This window comes from Oryza brachyantha, chromosome 1 (assembly GCF_000231095.2).
Source record: "Oryza brachyantha chromosome 1, ObraRS2, whole genome shotgun sequence".
Lineage (NCBI taxonomy): Eukaryota > Viridiplantae > Streptophyta > Magnoliopsida > Poales > Poaceae > Oryza > Oryza brachyantha.
Genome location: NC_023163.2, coordinates 4,143,859 through 4,168,137, shown reverse-complemented (window position 1 = coordinate 4,168,137; position 24,279 = coordinate 4,143,859). Strand labels below are relative to the sequence as shown.

The following is a 24,279-nucleotide window of genomic DNA, read 5'->3' as shown; positions in this document are numbered from 1 at the left end:
CACTCGAGAACACAAACATTCTTGGATATTTCGGACCCTCCAAAAAAAGTCTATAGATCCATCGTCAGTATGTAGGCAATAGCATCTACAGGTACATAACATTTATTAGTATGTCCTGAATCTGATATATAGTAAGGCCTTGTTTAGTTCTCAAATTTTTTCCAAAAAACATCGCATCGAATTTTTAGATAGCTAAATAAAGCATTAAACATAGATGAACCAAAAAACTAATTACACAGTTATGAAAAAAATCTTGAGACGAATCTTTTGAGCCTAATTAGTCCATGATTAGTCATAAGTGCTATAGTAACCAACATATGCTAATGACGGATTAATTAGGCTCAAAAGATTCGTAAAACGGTTTCTAGGCTAACCGTGAAATTCGTTTTTTCATACGTGTCCAAAAACTCCTTCCGGCATCCGGTCAAATGTTCGATGTGATGTTTTTGCCAAAAAATTTAGTAACTAAACAACACCTTACCTTTTGTTGCTTTGGGAGAGATATATATATAGCTCGTCTTGCTTGTTCATATATTATTTGCATTTGTATTAGGAATTAATATAACAGTGACATAGTGCAGGTTAGTCTCCAAAGAATCATAGGAATCCACCTTCACCTTCAGATATTGTTTGCATGCATGTATATGTGAGAAATATATGTGCAAAATATTTCCTCCGTTTCATATTATAATTTCATATTATAAGATTTTCTGATTTTGGCTAGATTCATACGTGTGCTAATGAATCTAGACACACATATAAAACATATACATTGATACATGGATGAATCTAGACAAATTCAAAAAGTCTTATAGTATGGAACGGAGAGAGTATCTAATCCCTAAGAGAAATTGGTTCAGTATTAGAAAGGAAGAACAATTTCCACATTACAAGAGAGCAACAAAACCATGTCCTAAATGCCATTTCGTGATGCTAATTTGTCTGAAAACACTCCATCTACCGTAGGACACAAGTCATGGCTACACTAATCAACGTGTATCATCTCAAAGTCCATCCATCCCAATCTGAACGACGAAAAATAGAAAAGGAAGTATATATGAGAGAGAGAGCATGCAAGAGAGAGGGGAGTACTGAATTGGGCGTGTGGTTGTGGGGGCATTTACATTTACAGTGGCACGAGCCTCTCCATGTGGACTTCACATGCGTCTCCCTCCCCCAAAAGCAGATCGATCGAGTCCTTGTTGTGTAGTAGCGCAAGACTGCAAGTGCAATTAACCATGCTCCTCATCGACCGATTTGATCGAGCTTGCAAGCAATCAGCTGTTCACCTTATTTATTAGCACACGTATAAATCAGCTGTTCACGTATAATTTAATCCGCTCTGATTCCATCTTATCTGCATGGATTTTTCTTTCTCAGTTCTCAAGGTATAGTTAGCAATCTGATTAGAGCTGAAACGCATGCGATTAATTTGTATATGGGGTTGCCTATATATGTGGCCGGATTTGACAAAAAAACCGTCCAATAAATCTTGTGAATTGCAGACCGTTGGATTAAAATCCTATGCTCCGTGGCCATCTCACTCTTCTTCTCATTGTTCTCTTCCTCAAGCTACACAACGCGTGACACTTGGGGTGGATAAAAAAAGACTGAGCCTGAAAAAATTGAGACCGAGACTGAGAAATCCAGTCATCAATTTAGTCTTATGAGTTATGTTTGATCATTTTGGCTAGTCCACTTAACCAGAAAGACTAAATAAATCAAATTAATAGAGATTGAGACCGAATTGTTCGAATTTCTCAGTCATTTTTTCTCAAGATCGAATCGATCCAAGTTTGTAATAACTACAATTTAGTTGAAGATCAAAAGATCGATACCAAATTAACCAACTAACCGAATGGCAACCCCTACTTGCCGCCGCCTCATAACAAGCCCTCCACAACCTCCTTTTAAGGGGGGATTTAACTTTTTTCCACTTTTATGAATGACCAAAACAGATTTGCCACTCGCTGTCTATAACATGTGAGCGCTCACGAATCTATGACAGGTGGGTCCAGTTTCAAATCTGTTATAAACATTCATAAGAGTGGCAAAAAGTTAAATGCCCCATGCTCGGTGTATCCTCGACCTCACTCTCTAATAACACAAACACCAGACACCAACCGTAACATCAAAATCTAACTGGTTAGGCCATGACCATCTTGTCAGAGTTATTATACCTCGCTGGAGTTGATGCATGAAAAACCTAAGCACGTATCACGTTAGCTGATCTGATGGTCCAAAATCAACCAAGAAAAAAACCGTCAAGTGTTAAAGCATGTACAGTAGCAGACTATAAGTCAAACTATAAGTCTATGTGGAGGAAAGACAAAATAAAAAAAATAAAAGGTGTTAGCTCTTGTGCAAGAGCTAGCTCTACATATGCTCCAAAACAGATACATTAAATATATAAGTGAAAAAAATAAATAGCAGAAAGATATTAGAGCCAACCTTATAGCTAACTTATTATACATGTTAGTTTCAATAGAAGCTAGTAATTGACTCTACTGTTAAACTTGCTCTTAATTAACGATTCCTTTTGTATATATTTGTTGGGAAGCAAAATCGATCAACAGAAATAAAACTGAATCTTGTTCTGCATGAACAGTTAGGAAGATGGATATATTAAAGATTTGTTTGAGTGAGCTTTAGTTATAAGTTGTTTTAGTTAAAGATCTGTTATGCATGTATCCTTTCTATCCATTAGTTTTATAATGTAAGACTTTCTAGTTTTAATAAATTCATATTAACCGAAGTATATATATATGAAAAGAAAATAGTAGTGGAGGGTGAAAATAATATTTAACATTTGGACCAACTTTAGACCCTCTTTATATAGACCTATGGTAGAAAATTTTAGTGGAGATACATGGGGCTTTATGGGCCTATAGAGCAGTCAGGAATTCACATACTTTTTAAAGATAATAAAAAATCCAACACACACATATATATGTACGTACGTATGTATATATATATATTGGATGAATCTAAACATGGCTAGAAAAATCTTACATTATGAAAATGAAGGAGCAAATTTTAAAATTAAAATATATAGTTATAGAAACTATAAAGTAAGCCAGTAACCAAACCAATTTTTTTCCACATTCTCATCAGGTCGCCACTCATTGGGTTACATCTTATAATGTCAGCACCCTAAACTGGACCATGACACAGGAGTACCACTTGCTAGGACAGATTGCCGCTGGATTTTCTGTCCGGGGCTCGTGCCGATACAAACCAGAACATGCGTGGTCTCTTCTTCTCCACCGATCGAACGGTGTACATGGCGTACGTACGTACGCGCGATCCGGCCCGATCCTGCGCCATGGACGTACCTAGCTAGCTACCAGTGCAAGCTACCAGAACACTCAACCGCGTCGCGTGCGTACGTATAGCTCGCTGATCGGATCGATGAGACCAGTGATCGAGCATTGAGTGGCAGCGAGAAGATCGACGACGACGACGCGATCGATGCCGACGATCGGGAGGAGTTGCAAATGGCCGGCGATCCTCCGTCCGTCGTTGCAGCAGCAGCTGCAGCTGCTTGCTTGCTTGCAAGGGCCCTGACAAATCTCGCTGTTATTTAGGCTTGCCAGCTCGCATGTCCGTACGTACGTACGTAGTCGAGCTACTAGACCCACGTACTGCTCATCAATGGCGCGCTTTGCTTGCTCTGTTTGTCTTCCTCTTCTCCCCCCAAGAATCTGAACTAGTCTCTGAAGAAATATCGCTGTTCGTCGTCACTGGACAGGAAAAGAAATTCAGTGCAGGATTGCACATCTCTCAGAAATCTTGACGGTAAATCGCTCTCGATCCATCCATGGCCGGATCGAGTTGCCGCGCGGTTGGTCGACGAGGCAGCCATGAGGGTGAGCTGAGGCTGAGGCTGAGGCAGGAGCGTAGATCCACCGGCCATGAATGCGCATTTACTTCACCTCTGAAGAGCAACAGTTAAAGTTGTCATGGGGACGGAACCATGCTACAGTGTAAATGCTGCTACAACTGCACTGCTCTACCACCACTCTCACCTCTCGTCTCAAAGCAAGAGGATGAGTAATTTATAAACACCGTCTCTATATACTACCTTTGTACTTAAATATTTAACGTCGTTAATTTTTTATACATGTTTGACTATTCGTCTTATTTTAAAAAAATTATCAATTATGTAAAACTATATATATGCATAAAAATGTATTTAACAATACACAAAATGATATAAAAATAATTAATAATAGTAAATTTTTTGAATAAGACGAACGGTTAAACATATATAAAAAAGCCAACGACGTCAAATAGGGATAGAGGGAGTATCTCTAAAGGGTGATACTAGTGTATAGGGAATGGGATTTGTGAGAGGAATGGGAGGGGGGGGGGGATTATACTGTCTGCCAGTGATTGTACACTGTACAGTGTGCATCCATCCTGATCAGTAGCAAGCAACAACCATGTGTGGAGTGACAGGGTTGTTGTTAGCTGAGAAATGTCAGGAGCAGCTGGGAACAAAAGAATTTTAGGCAGCTGCAGAAAGGTTGAAAGCTTGCATGGCGTGGAGGGGGAATGGGGGATCCATGCTTGTGTCTGCCTCTTTAAAACATTCCAGTGACTAATGACTCACAAGTACAAGTAACATTATTCCCTTTGTGATTTCAATCAGTCGTTTCTTGTTAAATATGGGCCATGTAAATGGGTGTAAAATTGACCATTTAGTCCAATGTTTGGCCTGGCCCAACTAGCACGGTACAAAATGCAATTCTCTTGTTAACCAACCCTTGTTCTTGGTCCATCTAGCTAGTATCTATCTAGGCCCAGCCTACCCAAAGCTATCTATGTAGGCCCAAAGATTGATTAGAGAAAGGCTAATAATATAGCCAACAAGCTAACTATAAGATTTTTTATAGCTTTCCCTTAGCCCACCCATATGCTGGTTAGCTCTTCATCATTAATGCAGGGCCCACATGTCACTCTCATAGAGTTTCTTGGTTCCTGTGCCCAAGCTGGCTACGAGCTTACAGCCTGCTTACACTCTCTCTCCTCCCCTCTTTCCTCCACATAAACATATAGCCAGCTTATAGCCTGTTATTATACTTGCTCTTAAAAAAATGTGCCCCTGTCAAAAAAGGCAAGTAATACTAAATTAGAGGGAGCAATATTTTTGGTAATGCCAAAAAAATATTAGTAATATGTGAAGGTATCATTCGGCTTAAAGCCATACTAATTTTTGGTGACGTTATTAGAGAAGAAATTTGTAAATTCGACAGTTAGAACATGCTTGGCCTATTAATTACTCACCAAGATTCGATATGATACCGCCAAAAATATGCAATATTTTTAACAAATCAAATATCCTCTCCTAGGATACCAGTGCATTTATGAACTTAATTCCATGCCTAAACCAAACCCCCAGCACGAACAAAAGAATGGTGTAACTCCTGCATGCATGCCATGCTAGCTAGGTTGAAACGGCTGTCACAGCTAATTGCTCCACCACTAATTGATTGATCCAACGGTAACCTCCACCCTTTCACCCCGTCTTTTTGTTTATACTTATATTTATATGTCAAAATTTTGATTTTTAACCTTAAATTTGAAGTTGATTTTGAAATTTTTCACTGTAGTTTATTTTTGAGATATTTCACTGAAGTTTATTTTTCAGCATTGATTTCTAGATCACTAAGAATACGTATATAAAAGTTTTATTCACAAATTATTTTTTGTTTACAAGTATATCGTTTGGTTTTTTCCCATGAAAAAGCCAAACAATCACCCTTCTTTCGTAGGTGTCACTCTCATCTTTTCGTCTTTTCTTATACTTATAAGCTAAAATTTAAATTTTATTTTTAATTTGGAGTTGATTTTTATTTTTTCTATCGAAATTTATTTTTAGCTTTGGTATTTAGATAGCTAAAATTACGTATATGAAATTTTTGCTTATAATTTTTTTTTGCAAATATGTTAGTTTGGCTAGCTATATATCACTCATTCACCCCGTGTGTGTATATATACGACTGTGTGCGCGTCTGTGTTCTTCGTGTAATTAAGTTTCATACGGATCAAAAAGCTTCATATATCTGTCGTCGATCGGTGTACTACTCGTGTGCACGTACGTGTGGAATCGAGGCAATGTCGGCGCAGCAGCAGCGTCGTCTCGCCGTCGCCATCGCCGTCGCCGTCACCGGCGTGCTTGCGGCGAGCTGCTGCGAGGCGCGCGACTTCTACGTGGGCGGGCGCGACGGGTGGACGGCCAACCCCGCCGAGCCGTACAACCGGTGGGCCGAGCGCAACCGCTTCCAGGTCAACGACCGCCTCGGTACGTCCGTCCGTCGATTCGTTCATTCCGGCGCCGGCCGGCGTCGCGCGTGGGCGTAATGTGTTTGTTTGTTTGTTTGGCATGCATGGATGCGCGCGCCGCAGTGTTCAGGTACAGCAAGGAGAAGGACTCGGTGGTGGTGGTGAGCCAGAGCCACTACGACGCCTGCAACGCCACCGACCCCATCCTCCGCGACGTCGGCGGCGACTCCACCTTCGTCTTCGACAGCTCCGGCCCCTTCTTCTTCATCAGCGGCGACGCCGCCCGCTGCCAGGCCGGCGAGCGCCTCATCGTCGTCGTCCTCGCCGTCCGCAGCAACGCCACGACCTCGCCTTCGCCGCCGCCGCCGCCGCCCGCCGTTCCAGCCCCGACCCCTCGCTCGCCGCCTCCCCCGGCCGCGGGAACGAACGGGACGGCGCCACCCGTTCCAGCCCCAGCCCCAGCCCCTGGCGCGCCGCCGTCTCCGGCCGGGGGAAACTCTACGTCGCCGGCGCCAACGGGAACGAATGGGACGTCATCGTCGCCGCCGCCGCCGCGGCCGTCGTCGGCGTCATCTCATCGGGGTGGCGCCTTGCTGCTGCTCGCCGTGATAGCCGGAGCATTAATGTTTAGCTGAGCCTAGTTCCACTATAATGTTCGATGCATTTCCATTTTGCAGGTGAGTCGTGCCAAATTTCGTTTGAAATCTATAGGATTCGTTCGGGCCAAAATAACATTGCTGCTTTAATTTGTTTGGTCGTCAAAATCTCTCAGATGTACTCATAATATTTTCATTTATAGGTAATTACATTAAGGAAATGATTTTTGCTCCGTTATGCGTTTTGGTTCGATCAATATTTATCATTTGCACAATGTGTTAATTAATTGGCCCAAATAGCTATTCCTAGTAGATTTTACATCCTCTGTCCCATGGTCTCTTCTTCAAAATAATACTATGTTTGATATTATAAAATTTTATGCGTTTGTTTAGATTCAATGTCACATATACATATACATGTACATATACATGGATAATATGGAATGGAGTGAATAATCACTTTAGTCAAAACTTTTGTTTCAAAACTAGTGACTACTTTGAAATATACATGAAAAGAAACAGAGCAAATATGAGCATACACGATTATTGAACGTGTTGGGAACCAATTTTAGCCCATTTATCTATCACCAAAAGGATAAGTACACGATGACACGGGGGCCATTTTACTTAAATACGACTAATTTACATGAAACTGATTCATGCATTCAATTCGGGATTTAACATGCCATTTACTTCCTTCCAATGTTAACGCATAAGTTGCCGTTTATACTCATAAACATTACCACTACAGAGTTATCCTCCATAATTAATCGACATAATGCTAAAACTCCATGAATGAATACTCACTAAATTTGTGACATTAGCTTTTTAGGCTGGAAAAAACCTACGCATTATTGCATTGGATAATACAAAATGAGATATGCAACAGCTATTCTTGCCTAAAAGAGAAAAAAAAATACACTGCTGTATGAGCATGTAATTGGGCCGAATACACACAACCTAGGGCCCACAAGGCCCAAAATGCTCCAGCCCATATACTCGTTCGATTAAGCCCACCATTCAATGGGCCAATCCTCTCTTTTTTTTTTAGCCCGTGCTTTGCCACGGGATTAAAAAGAATAATTCCACATAAAATTACATTAAAGCATATATATATATATGTTTCATGTGTACATATTTAATATATAGTCAAGTCCGATAAAAATATATACTCCATATGTATTTTAATAAATAATATCATTAATATTCTTGCTCGGGTTTACCTATTCGTCTTATTAAAAACTTACATTATTATTAGTTATTTTGTACTAAATAAATTTTAGTTATAAATTATATTTCACATATTTACACAAAATTTGTAATTAATTAAATTTGTGTCAAAAAGTCACAATGAGAATTGCCATACAACTAATCTGAACTAAAGACTCACTTTGTTTCACAATCTAAAAAGCTTAGATTAATACGGATACTAATAAATTGACAAATATACAAATTATATATATTAATATATATTGATAAATTAATAAATATAGACAATAATAGAAAGCCTCACAACATAATACCAAAACACCAGTTCGGGCTTTTCTACCCTAAAATCAAAATAATCTAACCTAAAATCACAATAATATTTCTTTTAGAATATATTTAGGTGACAAAATTTTGGTTTTATAAAATTTTTAACAACAGCACCAAAAGCTTGGTGGACAGTGCCCTGTCCATTGAACTATGAAGCTGTTATATCCGTGTAAAGCACGAAGAGCATACATAGATAGTCTTGAGAAAGAATCCGATCAAACGGTCTGGAGGGGAGATGACGTCGTCTCTGCTGCTGCTGTTGCTAACCTGCGCGTGTACCAACACCGAGACGTAGCCGACCACGCGGGCGCCGCAGGAGTCTGGACGGGATACGTGACCCACGCGCGTTGTAGCTGTTGCTGCTGACAAAAACGACCACGCGTTGCTGCTGTTCCTAACCAAGGCTTTGCTGCTGCTGCTGATGTCAGCATGACGTACGGATGACGTTATAGACGGACGAAAATTCTCGGCCGAATCGTTACCGCTTTTTATAATAATATAGATTTGAGCACAAAACGAGACATGCGCGAACGCCGAGGCGAGCATGCAGAGAGCGCCGCCGCAACGCGCGGCGGCACCGGCCACCCCAACGTGCGGCCGGCCGGGCTCGTCTCCCCTCCAGCCCGCCTCCCTCCATATCCCCTCCATCTTCTTCGCCGCCCCTTCGTCTCCCCCTCCGCCTCCTCTACTCTCCCCTTCAAAGAAGACGCCAAGGGTTGGGTCGATCTGCTGGCCGGGAGGAAGGGAAGGGAGGGAGAGATCGTATCGGTCGAGCCTGTGGGCCAAAACCTAGTCGTCGCCGGCAAGAGGAACCAGAGGCGCAGTAGAGCAGGGACAGGTCATCCGCGTCGGCATGGCGCTTCGCCTCGGCGTCGCCGTGCTCGCGACCGTCGTGGCGGCGGTGGCCTTGCTCCCGGCGCCGGCGGCCGCGGGGGGCACCGACCTCGACGCGCTGGTGGTGGCGGCGTCGTCGGCGTCGGGGCGGCGGAGGCTGATGGCGTCCTGCGACGGCGCCATCGGGGAGTGCGACGTGGACGACGAGGAGGACGTGGAGGAGCTGGCGCTGCTGGGGGCCGGCGCCAGCGCCGGCGAGGCAATGCGGCGGTCGCTGGCGGCCCGGCGGCCGACGAACCGGTACGTGAGCTACGCGGCGCTGGACGCGAACAAGGTGCCGTGCAACAAGAGGGGCCAGTCCTACTACCAGAACTGCGCGTCGCAGAAGCCCGCCAACCCCTACCGCCGCGGCTGCTCCGCCATCACCCGGTGCGCTCGCACCATGAACTGATCATCCCTCCCGCCGCCGCCGCCATCACCGGTACGGCGACTGCTCGAAGCGCGCGTGATCGATCTGAGCAGCTAGCTGCTGCTGATTCTGTGTCTTGCGTGTATATATCCTGATCTCTCACAGCTCGATCGATCCGTACCAGCCATGTACGTAGCATGCATTATTATTCATCATCAAATTAAATTGTGTTTTCAAATGTTGGAAAATGATCGAGGGAATGCGCGCACGTCTTGATCAATATCAATTCATGTTCCTCACTAGAGCACTCTACGTAGTACGTACCATCTCCGTTTCCCACTAACTGAGACGGAACACTATTCAATTTTGAACTTCGACCCACTCGTCTTTGCAAGCAGGAAAATCAAAAAATGCCCATTACCAAGAAATGAACAGAGTACTAGGACCGCGTTCGTTTCTTTTGGGCAAAGTAAGCCAAATACCATCTTTCTTCACACGCATACTTCTCAAACCGTTAAATGATATATTTTTTTCAATTTTCTTTATAGAAAAGTTACTTTAAAAAATCATATTAACCTATTTTTTTTATTTTTTACACCTGATAATTAATTAATCATATACAAATCTATTACTACCTCTGTTTTATATTGTAAGATTTTCTAGCCTTATCAAAATTCACCTATTGATGAATGTATATAATTTATATATATATATATATATATATGTCTAGATTTATTAGCATCCATATGAATCTAGGTAAGATTAGAAAATCTTACATAGTTGAAGGTCATTTTGCCTCCTTCAACTGTAGAGTGCATGAATTCGATTTTTTTCCCTCAACAACAAATTTTGGCTGAATGAAGTCCGATTTTGTTGACATGACATTAGAAGAAAAAATAAAATAAAATAAAATATGCAGGACTCATGTCAATAAAAAAGGTAAAAATATCGTGGGTCCTCCTCTCCCCCCTCCATCTTTCTAATTTTTGTGGGAAATAGCGAGGCATGGGGTGGGACCCACTGACGTGTAGACCCATAATATTTTTATATTTTTCGATGCATATTTTACTAATTTTTAATATTTTAATTATGCTTCTAATGTCACGTCAACGTTGTATGGGACTACAACCGAGTTAAACTAGCCACATCAGTGCTATATCAGAAAAACCGGACTCAATAAAATTTATCAGAACTTTATTTGCATCGGTTTCGAGAGACTAGAGATGTCTTGTATCGGATTTGTGGTTAGGGACAAAAAAACCGAACTCGCCATGTTGTTAAGGGTGACAAAATGACCTTTTGTCAAGTGAGTATCGCGTGCCCTTTTCTTTTGAAGGCCCAGACAAATGGGCCTTGCTCATGGGCCCGGCCAGACAAGAAAAAGCTTTTGCAGGTGACCGGAAAAGCCTCGTTAGTCCATATCTCAATTAGGCAGAGTTGATGTATCAAACTCTGTCAGTGTTTTGTCACCTTGCACAAGCACAACCGTGCACTGAACAGGCCGCTGATCATTGCAATGGCAACATCAAAGTCACTTTACATCTTAGTATCTTTCTAAGGCCCTGACAAATTTTTTGTTATTTTAAAGCACTTTTTGGCAGAATAGATCCAAACACTAGGGTAAGAATATGACAATTTTGTATTTAGTAATATGAATTAGCGAGTTTCGCTAAAAAATACATAGGGATGTGGACCACCTCTCACTTTTTAAAAAATGGCAACTTTTACATGCCTCTAAACACCAGCTTGTAAAAAAAATACCAAAACTTTTGTCACCAAAACATTTGTCATTTGTCATTTATCATTCCAACTTCCTCTAAATAGGGCCCAATTTTTTTTTAAAGGACACCTTTTTTTATGAAAAAAAGCCAATGCTGTCACTTTGCCAGCGTCCAGTAGTAATTAAGCATTCAGACATGCAATGCAGAACTGCAGATGATGCAGGATGCTTTTCTCTGCTCCCATCTCATGTCCATCCAATCGTCCTCTCTGCGTGCACTCAACAACAAGTGCATGCAATGAACAAAAAGCCCTGAATAAAACACAAAAGAGAAAATTAAGCTAAGCAGGCCCAGCACTTAATTAAACTAGGCTATTAACAAAGTAGGTCCATGTCTGTTTCTGGTGCTAATAATGCTTTGGTGATTTTGTTGTTTTCTCAATCTGTTTCAGCTCTGCGCCGCAGCTGCTGCCGTCTGTAGGAGGTGTAGGAGACGAAATGAAATGCATGTGTGTGTGGACCGCTGGGAGATTGTTATCATATTAATACTGGTAACATCATACTATCATAGCTTGCTTACAGTATAGTTTAATTGCTCGATCCCCCACTTGATTATTCAGATCAGTCTGCAGCAGTAGAAGCTAAGCAGTGCTTGTGGTAGTAGTAGAAGTTTGACAGTAACATGGTTGTTCTTTTTTAGCTAAAAGATAAAAGATTATCTAATTTATTATAGCTATTAATTATGCAATTAAAAGTTAAAAATCTATTGAGATGATGAATTTTTATATAGAATATTTTTTTCCAAAAAATCACCGCTTAGCGGTTTAGAAAGCATTTGCGCAAATGACAAGAAAAAATCTGGGAGGTGATTGTTTGGGGTTTTTTTTACGGCATATTTGTAAATAAAAAATAATTTGTATATATAACTTTTATATACACATGTTCTTAACGACCTAAAAGCTAAGGCTGAAAAATAAAATGGTAAAAAACTAAAATCTAATATAAGTTTAAGGTTTAAAATTTTAATTTTTTTTGGAGAAAAGATACTGCTGCTACGAAGAGAACGCAGCCTACCATGTGATTTTCTATGGTGCTTTGTTGGTCTTGTTGTCTGTTGATGTAATCAGTGGCCTAGCACTAGTATGAATATGAAGCCATGGAGGTGAACTGGTGAAGTTTGGATAGTATAGAGTTTTAGCCGCTCTATTTCAGTTTAAAACGTACTAGGAGTAAAAAACAGTTTGTTTGCATTGCATGCCTCCGTCCATCACGCTGACACACATATAATACCTCCCTCCCAAAAAAGATAATCTTTATCAACTCCTACCACACATATAACAATACACAACCAAAAGATTAAAATGTTCTTCACTTTTTCAATTTCCAATTGCATTTATACATCACTTTCTTGAAATATATCTCAATAAATTCATATAATTATTTATGTATTGAAATAGAATAATATTGGTCAAAGTTGTTTTTTAAAGATCATATCTTTGTTCGGAACAATGAGTATTATAGAATTAGAGGGAGTAGTCTTTGTAGGACTTTTTTTTTTCTACAGACAAAGTCTTTCCAGTACCGAGGGACTATCATCCCTATCTCGTCGATTATGCTTATGTTTATAAACTAAATTTAAATTTTTAACCTTAAAATTTAAATTATAATGGCACGGTTATAATTTCCCTAAATTTAACGTAGATTTTAAGGTTTTTTGTTGTAGATTATTTTTCAGTGGCTTTTAAATCACTCAGAACACATATATAAAATTTTTATTCATAATTTTTTAAAACAAGCCCAAAAAATCGCTCGCAGCACAACACCGGACAGTTCAGAGCCTGCACATAGATTCTCTCCGCCCATTTCTTTTCTGCTTGAGTCTGAACGCTGGAAAAGTGTTTTCATCCTTGAGTGGATGTCCCCTGGTTTAATTGATATATAAATAGTTATAAAATATTTTAAAAAATATATAAGATGGATTAATAGGAGGTATATCACTCTAGATATATAAGTTTAAATTTAACTTTTACGTGGCGTAAAAAAACAAATATAACTATGACGTAAAAAAACAAATATAACTATGACGATGCGTAAACTAGTTTCAATATAATTTATTTTTTTATTTATTACAATTTGTAATAGGATGTGCACTCGAGTAATGAAAATCCACTTTCCACCGCTGCCACTCTCCTCAGTTTTCTCTCATTAGTTGCTGAGCTAAGTGCATTACACTGCCGCCTGTGTCTAAAAATGACTATCGGTAAGGTGTACTCCATCCATTCCAAAATACAAATATTTCTACAATTTAAATTTTATACACAATATAAGCAACTTTGCACTGATTCCTATGATTTTAATCATTCTAATGATTTCTAGAGTCAATCAGATGTCCAGAAAGAGAATCGAATCAATTCAAAAATCATTGGAGCGACTAAAAAGAAATCCTTTAACGTGTGTTTAGTTTATGCTAAACAAACTAGAAAATAATTATATTTTAAAACGGTGATAGTAAGTTTTAAAAAAGAACTTTATTTCTTTTTCTTCTTACCTACTCATTCAATCCTCTCATCTCACATCCCAGTACTACTTCCTCAGCAGGAGGTGTTTAGATTGAGAAAATTTTTGTGACAACTATCACGTTAAATGTTTGACCAGATATCGGAAGGGGTTTTCGGACACAAATGAAAAAACGAATTTCACAGCTAGCCTAGAAACGTGAGACGAATCTTTTGAGCCTAATTAATCCGTCATTAGCACATATTGGTTACTGTAACACTTATGGCTAATCATGGGCTAATTAGGCTTAAAAGATTCGTCTCAAGATTTCTTTCATAACTATGCAATTAGTTTTTTGGTTCATCTATGTTTAATATTTTATTTAGATGTCCAAAAATTCGATGTGATATTTTTGAAAAAAAAAATTTAAAAACTAAAGAAGGCCTCACTAATTAGTGATAATTGGATCTTTTAACCGCACTGCTATCGTGGAACCAATAGAGCAATCGTGGGACGAGGGGCGTGGAAAAGCTGAGCCGAATATGTCCTCGGACATCGTGCCTGTCCGGAGAGAAGCCTTCCATGCAATGCACTGATGAGCCCTGCACAGCACGGGCATCTCTGAATTCTGAATAATTCTACTGGACTGACGGGGAGAAAGAAAGGTGGCAAAGCTAGGGCTGCGTTTTTCCCTCGTATTTTTGTTATTTTTCTCAACTTTTATACGTACAATTTCCTAAAATGTTAAATGATATTTTTTTAAAAAAATATTATGCATAAATTTATCATCTTATGTTTTTAATTTTATGCTAGCAGTTAATTCTATTTTTATACTACAAAATACTAACTATTAAAAAAAATCTCAAATACTATACAGCTCGAGAGATGCATGGCGTTGGCGTGTGAGGAAGGGAGAGCCCCACAAGGAGAGGCGAGGAGGAACACAAGACTTCAAAAGTCAAATCGCGCACTGGCGCACGTTGAAAAGTACTACTCCTACGTGCTTTTTATTTGTCCTACTGCTATAATATATAATAAATACTATCTCCACCCCCACGCGCGCCATCACGCTCACGGCTACGGCCGCCTACGCGTACCACACCTTGTGTACACGCACGCACACACTTTCGACATGCTCAGGAACACGAGGACTGGAAAGAGTACCAAGGTTATAATGTACTCCCGTTAAAAAAAACCAATTCTCCGGTTTCCATGTCCGACGTTTGATCATTCGTCTTATTTAAAAAATTTCAAAAAATTTAAAAAAAAATTAGTCACACGTAAAGTATTATTCATGATTTATCATCTAATAAAAACAAAAATATCAATCGCAACAAATTTTTGAATAAGACGAAGAGTAAAAAATTATAGGTAAGAAGTGAAAAATTGGTTTATTTGGGACGGAGGGAGTACTACGCTCGAGAGCAAGCTAGTTGCATCTCATCTTTTTGCTTCTATCTTTACTTGTAAATCAACATTTGAACTTTAAATTTATAGTTGATTTTAAGGTTTTTTATTAAAACTTATTTTTTAGCCTTAACTTTTAGATAGTTATATATATATAATTTTATTTATAAATTATTTTTCTTTGTAAATATGTCGTTTGACTTTCTAACGAAAAGTCATACAATCACCTCTTGGAGACTGGGTTCACGTAGCGGACAAAAGGGGATTGGTTTTGTGGTTGGAATGTTAGAACTGTTTTTTTTTTACAAATTCGAGTGTCAAAGTGTGGTAGATTAGATCAAAATTTGGCTAGAATTTGTCAAAAAGCTATCAAAATTCTTTGAAAACCGTGATACTGGTAGGGCTTGAAATTAGAAAAAATGGCAATTTTGCTCACGGGCATGGGTATAGGCATAATTTTTTGTCTATGGACGTGTCCGCCGGCAACCTGACTATCTAATGGATAGCAACCGGGTTTTTATTTTTACCCATGGGTAATCTATGTCCGGCCTGAATATATATATATAGGATGATCAATAGACTTTTTCTTTGGTCCAATTGTCCCTATAAAAAAACTGTATATATCATTGTGATACTATAATTGGTTGGTAGTTCATTGTTTTTAAGTGTGACACTACGATTTTGATAAAATTATTCTTTTTATTTGTAATTTTAAGTTCATTGTTCCTTTTATTATTTGTATATATATTGGATAAGGAATTAAGGATGTGTTTATTCCAAAATACTCATTGGGTACCCGTGGATACCGGGTGCTCGTCGAGCATGTGTCTGGTCATAATATTTTGACCGCTAATCAATTCAGGTACAGGTCAGATATGCATGCATGGGAGGGTATCTGATCGAGCATGTTCCTGCTCCGCCCATATCTGACCGGCCCATTGCCATCCCTACTCGAAATCTAGTGTGCAGTTGTAATGTAAACCTTGCTTGGAGTTCGACCATTTTCATGGAAGGACTAATGGAGTACCTACTTGGGTTTTCTCTCTCCTTTTATTGAGTCACCGTACACTTAATAGCTTATGAGACGAAGCATGAAAGTTATCTCCATTGCATAGCACGTGATTTATGGATCGGAATAGTGTTTTAGTAGAAATTTTAGAAATTTCATCGAGAGTCATCTCAGATAGGGCTAGCTCCACCCCTTTAGTTATAGTTGAAATTTAAATTTTAAACCTTACTTTTTGGATTAAGATGTTCAATAAGTTGTGAAATTTTTGGATAACATGTCATGTCTTATATATGTTCAATGGTGTGAGCTTGCTATTATCAGTGTATGGTAAAGGATAGGGGCAGATGTAAGCTGTGTGCGCGCAGCAATATCACCAAACGCATCACGATTCTTGGGATCTGATTAGGGCACGCGCAGTCGCAGAGAAGGGGAGCAGGGGAGGTCGTCTCCAAGTCAAGGGCCTATTCATTCTGTGTTCGTTTTTTAGCCGAAAATAAAGTATAAAATATTTATTTTTTAAGTTATTAATACTGTAAATCATAACATTAATTAGTATAAAATTAAAAAAATTATAGAAATATAAGATAATAAACTTATATATAAAAACATTTTATAAAAAAAATCACCATATTTATCAATTCAAAAAAGAACATGCGTGAAAATGCGAACAAAATGGTAAGAACAATAAAAAAAAATAACACAGCCACCCATTGCCATTTGCCCATGCCTCTCGTCTCACATTTCACACGACGCATCGCATGCAAAACCTGCAAAAGCAATGCCATCGATCATCTCGACGACCGGCAGCAAATATGGCAACTCATCCCACATTTGCTCTTGCCTTTTTCTTCAGTTCACACATGCACAGACACACACACACACTCACTCTCTCTCTCCTCACTGCAATAAAAAGATCAGTGTGTCACCTGTGTATGGAGCAAGACAATTAAGTAAGGTGGTGTTTAGTTGCCAAAATTTTTTGGCAAAAACACCACATCGAACATTTGACTAGACGTCGGAAGGGGATTTCGGACACGAATGAAAAAACGAATTTTACGGCTAGCCTAGAAACCGCGAGACGAATCTTTTGAGCCTAATTAATCCATCATTAGCACATATTGGTTACTGTAGCACTTATGACTAATCATGGACTAATTAGGCTTAAAAGATTCGTCTCAAGATTTCTTCCATAACTGTGTAATTAGTTTTTTTATTCATCTATGTTTACTGCTTTATTTAGGTGTCTAAAAATTCGATGTAATGTTTTTGGAAAAAAATTTTAAGAACTGAATAAGGCCTAAGTAATCACGGTGTGTTAAGCAGTTTGATGGGGTCCTTTTGGATTGTTGTTATTGAGATCTCTGTCCTTAATATTATTATTATTATGGTCATCAGTAGGAAGAAGCTGGGTAAGTTACGCCGTAAAGGAGGAGGAAAGACTCGATCTTGTGGTCAATCCAACTGACTGATCGCTCGATCTTTCTAAATCTGCTTGACACGCTCCTAATTGTTTGTTTTTTCGGTCGACTTAGTGGACTACTGCCGTGACAACGACATGTGTGTGTTAACTTTGTGTGGTACATCATCTAGTAGCAATTTTGAGATCGATTAGTTTGTTACAATGTTATCTTTTTAAGATTGTGGGATCAATTCTGTCTTCTTTTCAAAAAGCTACTGTCAATTATTACACTACACACAAAATCAACAATTAATTGTGAGTAACCAAAGATTTTCATTCTATATCCGTCGTCACGGTTGTACGTACATCAGTGATAGGGGTTGAAGTTCATACACATGGTATACCCATTGATCAAACTTAGGGGTGTTTGTCTATAGGGACTTATTTTTAGTCCCTAGTCATATCGGATGTTTGGACACTGATTTGAAGCATTAAACATAGACTAATAAAAAATAATTTCATAAATGAGAGCTAGTCCGCGAGACGAATTTTTTAAGCCTAATTAATCCATAATAGCAAATGTTTACTGTAGCATCACATAGGCTAATCATGGATTAATTAGGCTTATTAGATTCGTCTCGCGAATTAGTCCAAGATTATGTATCAAATTAGTATCAAACATCCGATGTGACATGAGACTAAAAAGTTTAGCCCCATCTAAACAACCTCTTAGTCGTATATGGATCCAACGATGAATATTATGTTTTACGGCTGCGCATGACACACTCGTTTTTTTTTCTTTGTTGAAATATAATTCACAAGTGGTTTTTCAACTAGGCACGACCGCATAAAAAGGAGACAAGGTTCATAAATGATTATATGTAAAACATTTCATACACACATATAGAGAAGAAAAAGGAGCAAACTGCACATGAACTCGTATGAATAATGGAAATTCATACAAGGTTGCAAAACCGTCCGTGCACCATTTTTCTTCCATAAAGTTTAATATTTTGCTCATAAAATTCATACTCACGTGATATCGTGTATAAAATGAAGAGAAATTTTATGAGAAAAAAAATTAGAAACCGTCCTACGCATGTGGTGAAGAAAAATGAGCACGCTTCATATGAACCCATACAAAAGATCACTCTTCTAGAGTGAATCCAATAACAAAAGAATTTGCATACTTTGTTTTAAAATCGACACGTTACCTTATCTTTTCCTCTGGAGATCAAACTCATGCCATGCAATGTTCCAGGACTCAAAGGAAGAATAATAAGGATAAATAATTCTAAAAATAGTTGTATGCATACGTAAAGAAAAAGAAGCACGCTTTACATGACCCACAAAAACGAACACTCTTCTTGTGAACCCAATAACAACAAAATTTGACGTGTTCTACGGTGTAGCCGTTACGAGGAGTTTATAAACCGTTCATACATTGTATCTTTTGTAATACGACATAATACTTTTGAAAACCGTCCCAGCTAAACGGACAACTCTATACTTGAAATTTCACAAACTTTTTATGGAAAAAAAAGAACTTTCAGTTTAAAATTTGTATGAAATGAACCATAGAAAACGTGATAAACTACATCCACCATCATGGAAATGACTATAGGACCACATAGATGCCCATTGATCCTCCTCTCACAAATACAATCAAATCTTCTTACACTATAGATATGGCAATAAATTCACCCTAGAATTGTCCACATTTTCTGAGGAGCACAAGATCCACACCAAAGAATTCAAACACACATCCAGCTGACCTGTTTGGTCACCCAGCACAAACTGATCTCCTCAAAGCTATAGTAGTACAAGTATGACCACATTTCTCAAGAGGTCAGGTCAGAATTCAGATCTATAGCCAGCCAAGTCACACACAAACATATTATTTCAGAGTGAGAGTGAGGGAGGGAGAGTTGGAAATCCAGATCCCAAAGCTCCAATCCAAAAGCCCAATAAAACCCCCTCTCCTCCTCTCCCCCTTCGTCCCCTCGCTCTCTCTCTCTCTCTCTCTCTCTCTCGCGGAGCCAAAGGCGACATTTTTATCATGGCCACCACCTCCACCCAGGAGCGCCCCCTCGCGCCGCCTCTGCCGCAGCCGGCGGCGGCGGCGGCCGCCGACCCTTCGAATCCTTTCCCCACCACCTTCGTGCAGGCGGACACCACGTCGTTCAAGCAGGTGGTCCAGATCCTCACCGGCACGCCGGAGACCGCGGCCGCGGCGGCGGCGGGTGGCGCCGCCGCCGCGTCCCCGCCGGCTTCGAAGCCGGCGCCCGCGCCGCCGGGGCCCAAGAAGCCGGCCTTCAAGCTGTACGAGCGGCGGAGCAGCATGAAGAGCCTCAAGATGCTCTGCCCGCTCCTCCCGGCCGCGGCCGCCTTCGGCCCCGGCGGCGGCGGCGGCGGCGGGTTCTCCCCCCGGGGGTTCTCCCCGCGAGGGCTGGAGGTGCTGTCGCCGAGCATGCTCGACTTCCCGTCGCTGGCGCTGGGGAGCCCCGTGACGCCGCTCCCGCCGCTGCCCGGGTCGGACGAGGCCGCCGCGGCCGAGGACCGCGCCATCGCCGAGAAGGGGTTCTACCTCCACCCTTCCCCGCGCGGCAATGCCGGCGCCGGCGGCGAGCTGCAGCCTCCGCCCAGGCTGCTCCCGCTCTTCCCTCTCCAGTCGCCGGGCCGGCAGTGACCATGCCCCAGTGATCTCCGCTTCTTCCTCCTCCTCCTCTAGGCTCATCTCCTCCTCCTCCATGGTATGCTCTGCTTGTCTGCTTGATGCTCTAATTACTTTGGCTCCTGGAGCGCGATGATTTCATCTCCGGATTGTCTGCATCATCTTCCCTGTCTCCTGTGAGCCAGCTCTGGGAGGATCCGTGTATGTCGTCATGTTGTAATCTTAGTGTTTGTAACAGTAAATTTGGCGCTTAAGAGGGATTAATTGATCTCCGAGCTTAAACTGTTCTTCTTTCCTCCCCCTCCCTTTTTTTTTTCTGTTTCTTCACCCAATCTTGATTTCCATAGGTTAGAGCTTGCCATTTTCTTTCCTCTCCTTCTCTTGCTTCAGAAGCTTGCTTTGACAATTGAAACAGTAGGAGTAATTTGGGTAGAGTCCAAATCTTGTACATTAAACTTTCTCTTAATTGAGTTATATGCGAGCCAAGTGGATGCTCCAAGTTGACATTCTTATATGGCAGGTAAAATTCACGCGCATTAGTTACTACTAGTACACACAGGCACGAACTCTTTTTTTACTTTGCTTAGAACTGGTCTCATTTGGAACAATGCTTAGATTCATGGCAAATTCAACGTGCTGCTACGTGCTAAAGGTGACATCTTTTTTGTTTGTAATAAGCCAGCATTATTCACTCGTTCTCATCAAGATCAGGCAGGAGATTGATCTGATGAACAGAGAGGGCTCTCACTCACACTTGCCCACTGACACTTCATCGGAGCAGGAGGCTGGATGCTCCAGAAACCGAAGCACAGCTCTTCATCAATAATTGCTCTCCCTTCTTCCTGCGAAATCTTGGCAGAATCTGGTTGAAAAACCGGCGACATTTTGATCTGCGCAGTCGTGGCCCTGAGAAAGAACAGCTCGAGAGTGCGCCAAAAGCGGCGGCGGCAGCAGCAGCAGGAGGAGATGCAAAACACAAAGTGAAAAACAAATGCTGCGTAGTATATATTTTTCTTCTCTTCATCACCTTTTTGATAATAAAAGCATCATCTTTGCTGCTGCTGCTATTGGTGATGGTGGTGGTGGGAGTGGGGAATATGAGACTTGATCAAAAGGAGGAGAGGAAAAACAATACATAAACCCGGTGGTGGTGGTGGCGGCGGCGAGTGAGCTCCACCATTTTGCATTGGAGGCGGGGAGCATTGCTGAAAAAGAAACTGAATTTGGGGGGGAAAGGTGACAGCTTTTGGATTTTGGGGGGGGGGGGGGGGATTTCTGCCTGAATTTTCCTTTGGAGGGCATGGGGGTGACCCACACCCGTCAGTCTCCCGAGCTCAGTTCCTGCGCCCACACTGCACTCTCATCTGATCTGGACTCATCTTCATCACCTGTCACAGTCCGTGTCCTTATGAAGATTATCGACAAAAAGATCTATTTAATAATATAAATAATAAAATTAAGTTAAAATCTATTTTATAATTGTCGGTTGATAAACTTATATATGGAATTCTTTCATTAAAAAAGTACATGTTTAGTAGTTTGAAAACATAGGTGCAAAAGTCCAGAAAAAACTGCCCTAATAACGCAGCCAAAGGTTCAATTGGATGCAAATGGGAACGCATGCATAATCCTACATGGGTGTGGGCACTGTAGCAGAAACAGTGTGGAGCTGCTCTGGCCTGTCAGAAATCGAGCGGGGATTATCTCAGATTCTCAGATCTGTCGCTCGCAGTCGCAGCCGCACTTAAGCTGGGGACTCATCACTCGGCTAACGCTTTGCTTAACCTATTCATGAGGCCCTGTTCAGCTCCTAAAAATTTTTCCAAAAACACCACATCCAAAAAATTAATTGCGCAGTTACGAGAAAAATCGTGAAACAAATCTTTTGAGCCTAATTAAATCATGATTAGTTATAAGTACTACAGTAACCAACATGTGCTAATTATAGATTAATTAGACTCAAATTCGTCACACAGTTTCTTGGCAGAATCTGTAATTTGTTTTTCATTTATGTTCAAAAATCTATTCTGACATCTGGTCAAACGTCTGACGTAACATTTGTTCCAACAAATTTTGGAATCTAAACACCACCTCCTCGTCTCCGGATATCGCTATTCGGATTTCACTATTTCAGTGGAGACATAACAATAGAATTTAAGGGCGTTAATCCACACTCTGCTTAAACTTGTCGCCCTTCCTAATTATTTTATTTGTTTTACATGTTTAAGCGCCAATGCACCATAAGGGTCTACTACATGCGTGCATGTGTTGTTTTGCAAATGCTTAAACTTGTGCTGCTCGGCTGAGCGGATTAGTCAAGCACATTTTTCAACGACTAATTAGTTAAGATTAATTAAGTATTATCATAAAGTTGGAAAATGGAAAAATATTTCAAGAAATGCTACTAGCAAAGAGTTTTTTTTAAATTACACCGTTTAGCAGTTTAGTAAACTTATAGAAAATTGAGTAAGAAATAAGTTCTGTTTTTAATAGGTATATGCATGTGATAACCATCTTTGCTCATGTTTCAATCAAATTTAAATCGGAATTAAATTAATTTGTTGCGACCTTACGTCACAAGCAAGAAAATGGGATAGGTGACGAGCAGGAGATTTCCCGTCTATCCATGTAAGGTGTAAATTTGAGTACGATGTTTAATAATCACGGTAATATTTCTAATAAAATATAATCCCCTTGTTACGGTGGGCTTCATCTAGCTTTTATAGTCTCAGAAGTACATATAGAAGTTACAGAAATGCCCTCCAAAAAGGGTAGGGGATCACATGTGCACAATGATAACCCGAGGTGATTTTGACCACTCTCTAAGTTGACTTTCATACTTGATTATCCCTAGGTATTTTGGAGACATATTTCCTTTTGGTAGCGTAGCATATATGACTTCTTTATCTGTCATAACTGAATACGTCCCCGCTGAATTATTCATAGAGAAGTAACTCACCGTAGAGCCACATTCTACTTCTATTTCACTAGATGATTTGGAATACTAGCTCCATCCCAAAATGTAAGTGGTTCTAGGGTTTTTTTAGTAGGGATTAAGTTTGAGAAGAAAAGACTATGTTGCCTCTTAAAAATAATGAATGAATGGGGTGACAGGGTAAGTAGGGGTAAAATGAGAAGTGGTTGATGACAAAGGTAGTACTGCATGCGACAGAAATGCTTATATTCTGATACATAACATTCTATTCTGATTCAAAGAGCATTTTAACAGATAGGAAGCAAGGTGGACCCTATACCAACATAATTCAAACTGATGTATAGAACATATGTTTCTAATTATGGATAAACTTAATAGTGACTATTTAAAATGTTGATGAGTAATTTTACAGTCCGTCCTTGAGAAGGTACCAGGAGGTACAACTTTTTTCTATGTAAATTTTGGTATCTTAAGTACTAAAAGATACCAAATTTTACAATAAAATATTAGTACATCTCAGTATCTATTCAAGGACTGTAAAATTATTCAATGTTAATAAATATGATAGCTTCAATGATACACAGTTGCCTATGGAGTCTATTTCGCAAAGATTTCCATGTTATGATCTAGCATGTGTAATACACTTAATGACGTGCCTACATCTATTTTTCTTAACTACAGACTTTCTACCCTTACCTACATCCATCCATTGATTTATATATATATTTGTATATGTGTCTAGATTCTATTAGTATTTATATGAATCTATATAAGACTAAAAGGTTCTACGGTATGAAATGAAGGGAGTACTAAAATAGAGCAAATTTACCACTAACATGCACATCGAACACAACTCTCTTGTGGTGATTGATGTTCTTTGTCATCAAACACTATCACCAACGGTGAAAACTCTGCCGGTGATTCGTGTACATATAGTTTGTATATGTGTTTAAATTTATTAATATCTGTATGAATC

The 24,279-nt window shown here is 40.0% G+C and overlaps 3 protein-coding genes across 3 annotated transcripts; all 3 read left to right on the top strand.

The window, feature by feature from the left end:
• Nucleotides 1–6,153: 6,153 nt before the first annotated feature.
• On the top strand, nucleotides 6,154–6,923 carry LOC121055526 (early nodulin-like protein 1; the record flags this gene model as incomplete). The annotated part of the gene is made up of 2 exons (XM_040528113.1): nucleotides 6,154–6,307; nucleotides 6,412–6,923. Coding segments are annotated over 2 exons (666 nt in total), but the record flags the coding sequence as incomplete, so codon positions are not given.
• A 2,152-nt stretch (nucleotides 6,924–9,075) lies between these two features.
• Nucleotides 9,076–9,962, top strand: LOC121053266 (protein RALF-like 19). Its single transcript, XM_040519927.1, has one exon. It carries the CDS (start codon nucleotides 9,274–9,276, stop codon nucleotides 9,703–9,705), a length of 432 nt encoding a protein of 143 aa, XP_040375861.1. The 5' UTR covers nucleotides 9,076–9,273; the 3' UTR covers nucleotides 9,706–9,962.
• Nucleotides 9,963–19,572: 9,610 nt separating this feature from the next.
• On the top strand, nucleotides 19,573–20,879 carry LOC121053258 (VQ motif-containing protein 4-like). Its single transcript, XM_040519892.1, has one exon. It carries the CDS (start codon nucleotides 19,754–19,756, stop codon nucleotides 20,381–20,383), a length of 630 nt encoding a protein of 209 aa, XP_040375826.1. The 5' UTR covers nucleotides 19,573–19,753; the 3' UTR covers nucleotides 20,384–20,879.
• Nucleotides 20,880–24,279: the final 3,400 nt, after the last annotated feature.

Excerpts from the sequence above, each read along its gene's own strand:
- LOC121053266 (XM_040519927.1), top strand. The coding sequence starts at position 9,274 with ATGGCGCTTCGCCTCGGCGTCGCCGTGCTCGCGACCGTCGTGGCGGCG.
- LOC121053258 (XM_040519892.1), top strand. The coding sequence starts at position 19,754 with ATGGCCACCACCTCCACCCAGGAGCGCCCCCTCGCGCCGCCTCTGCCG.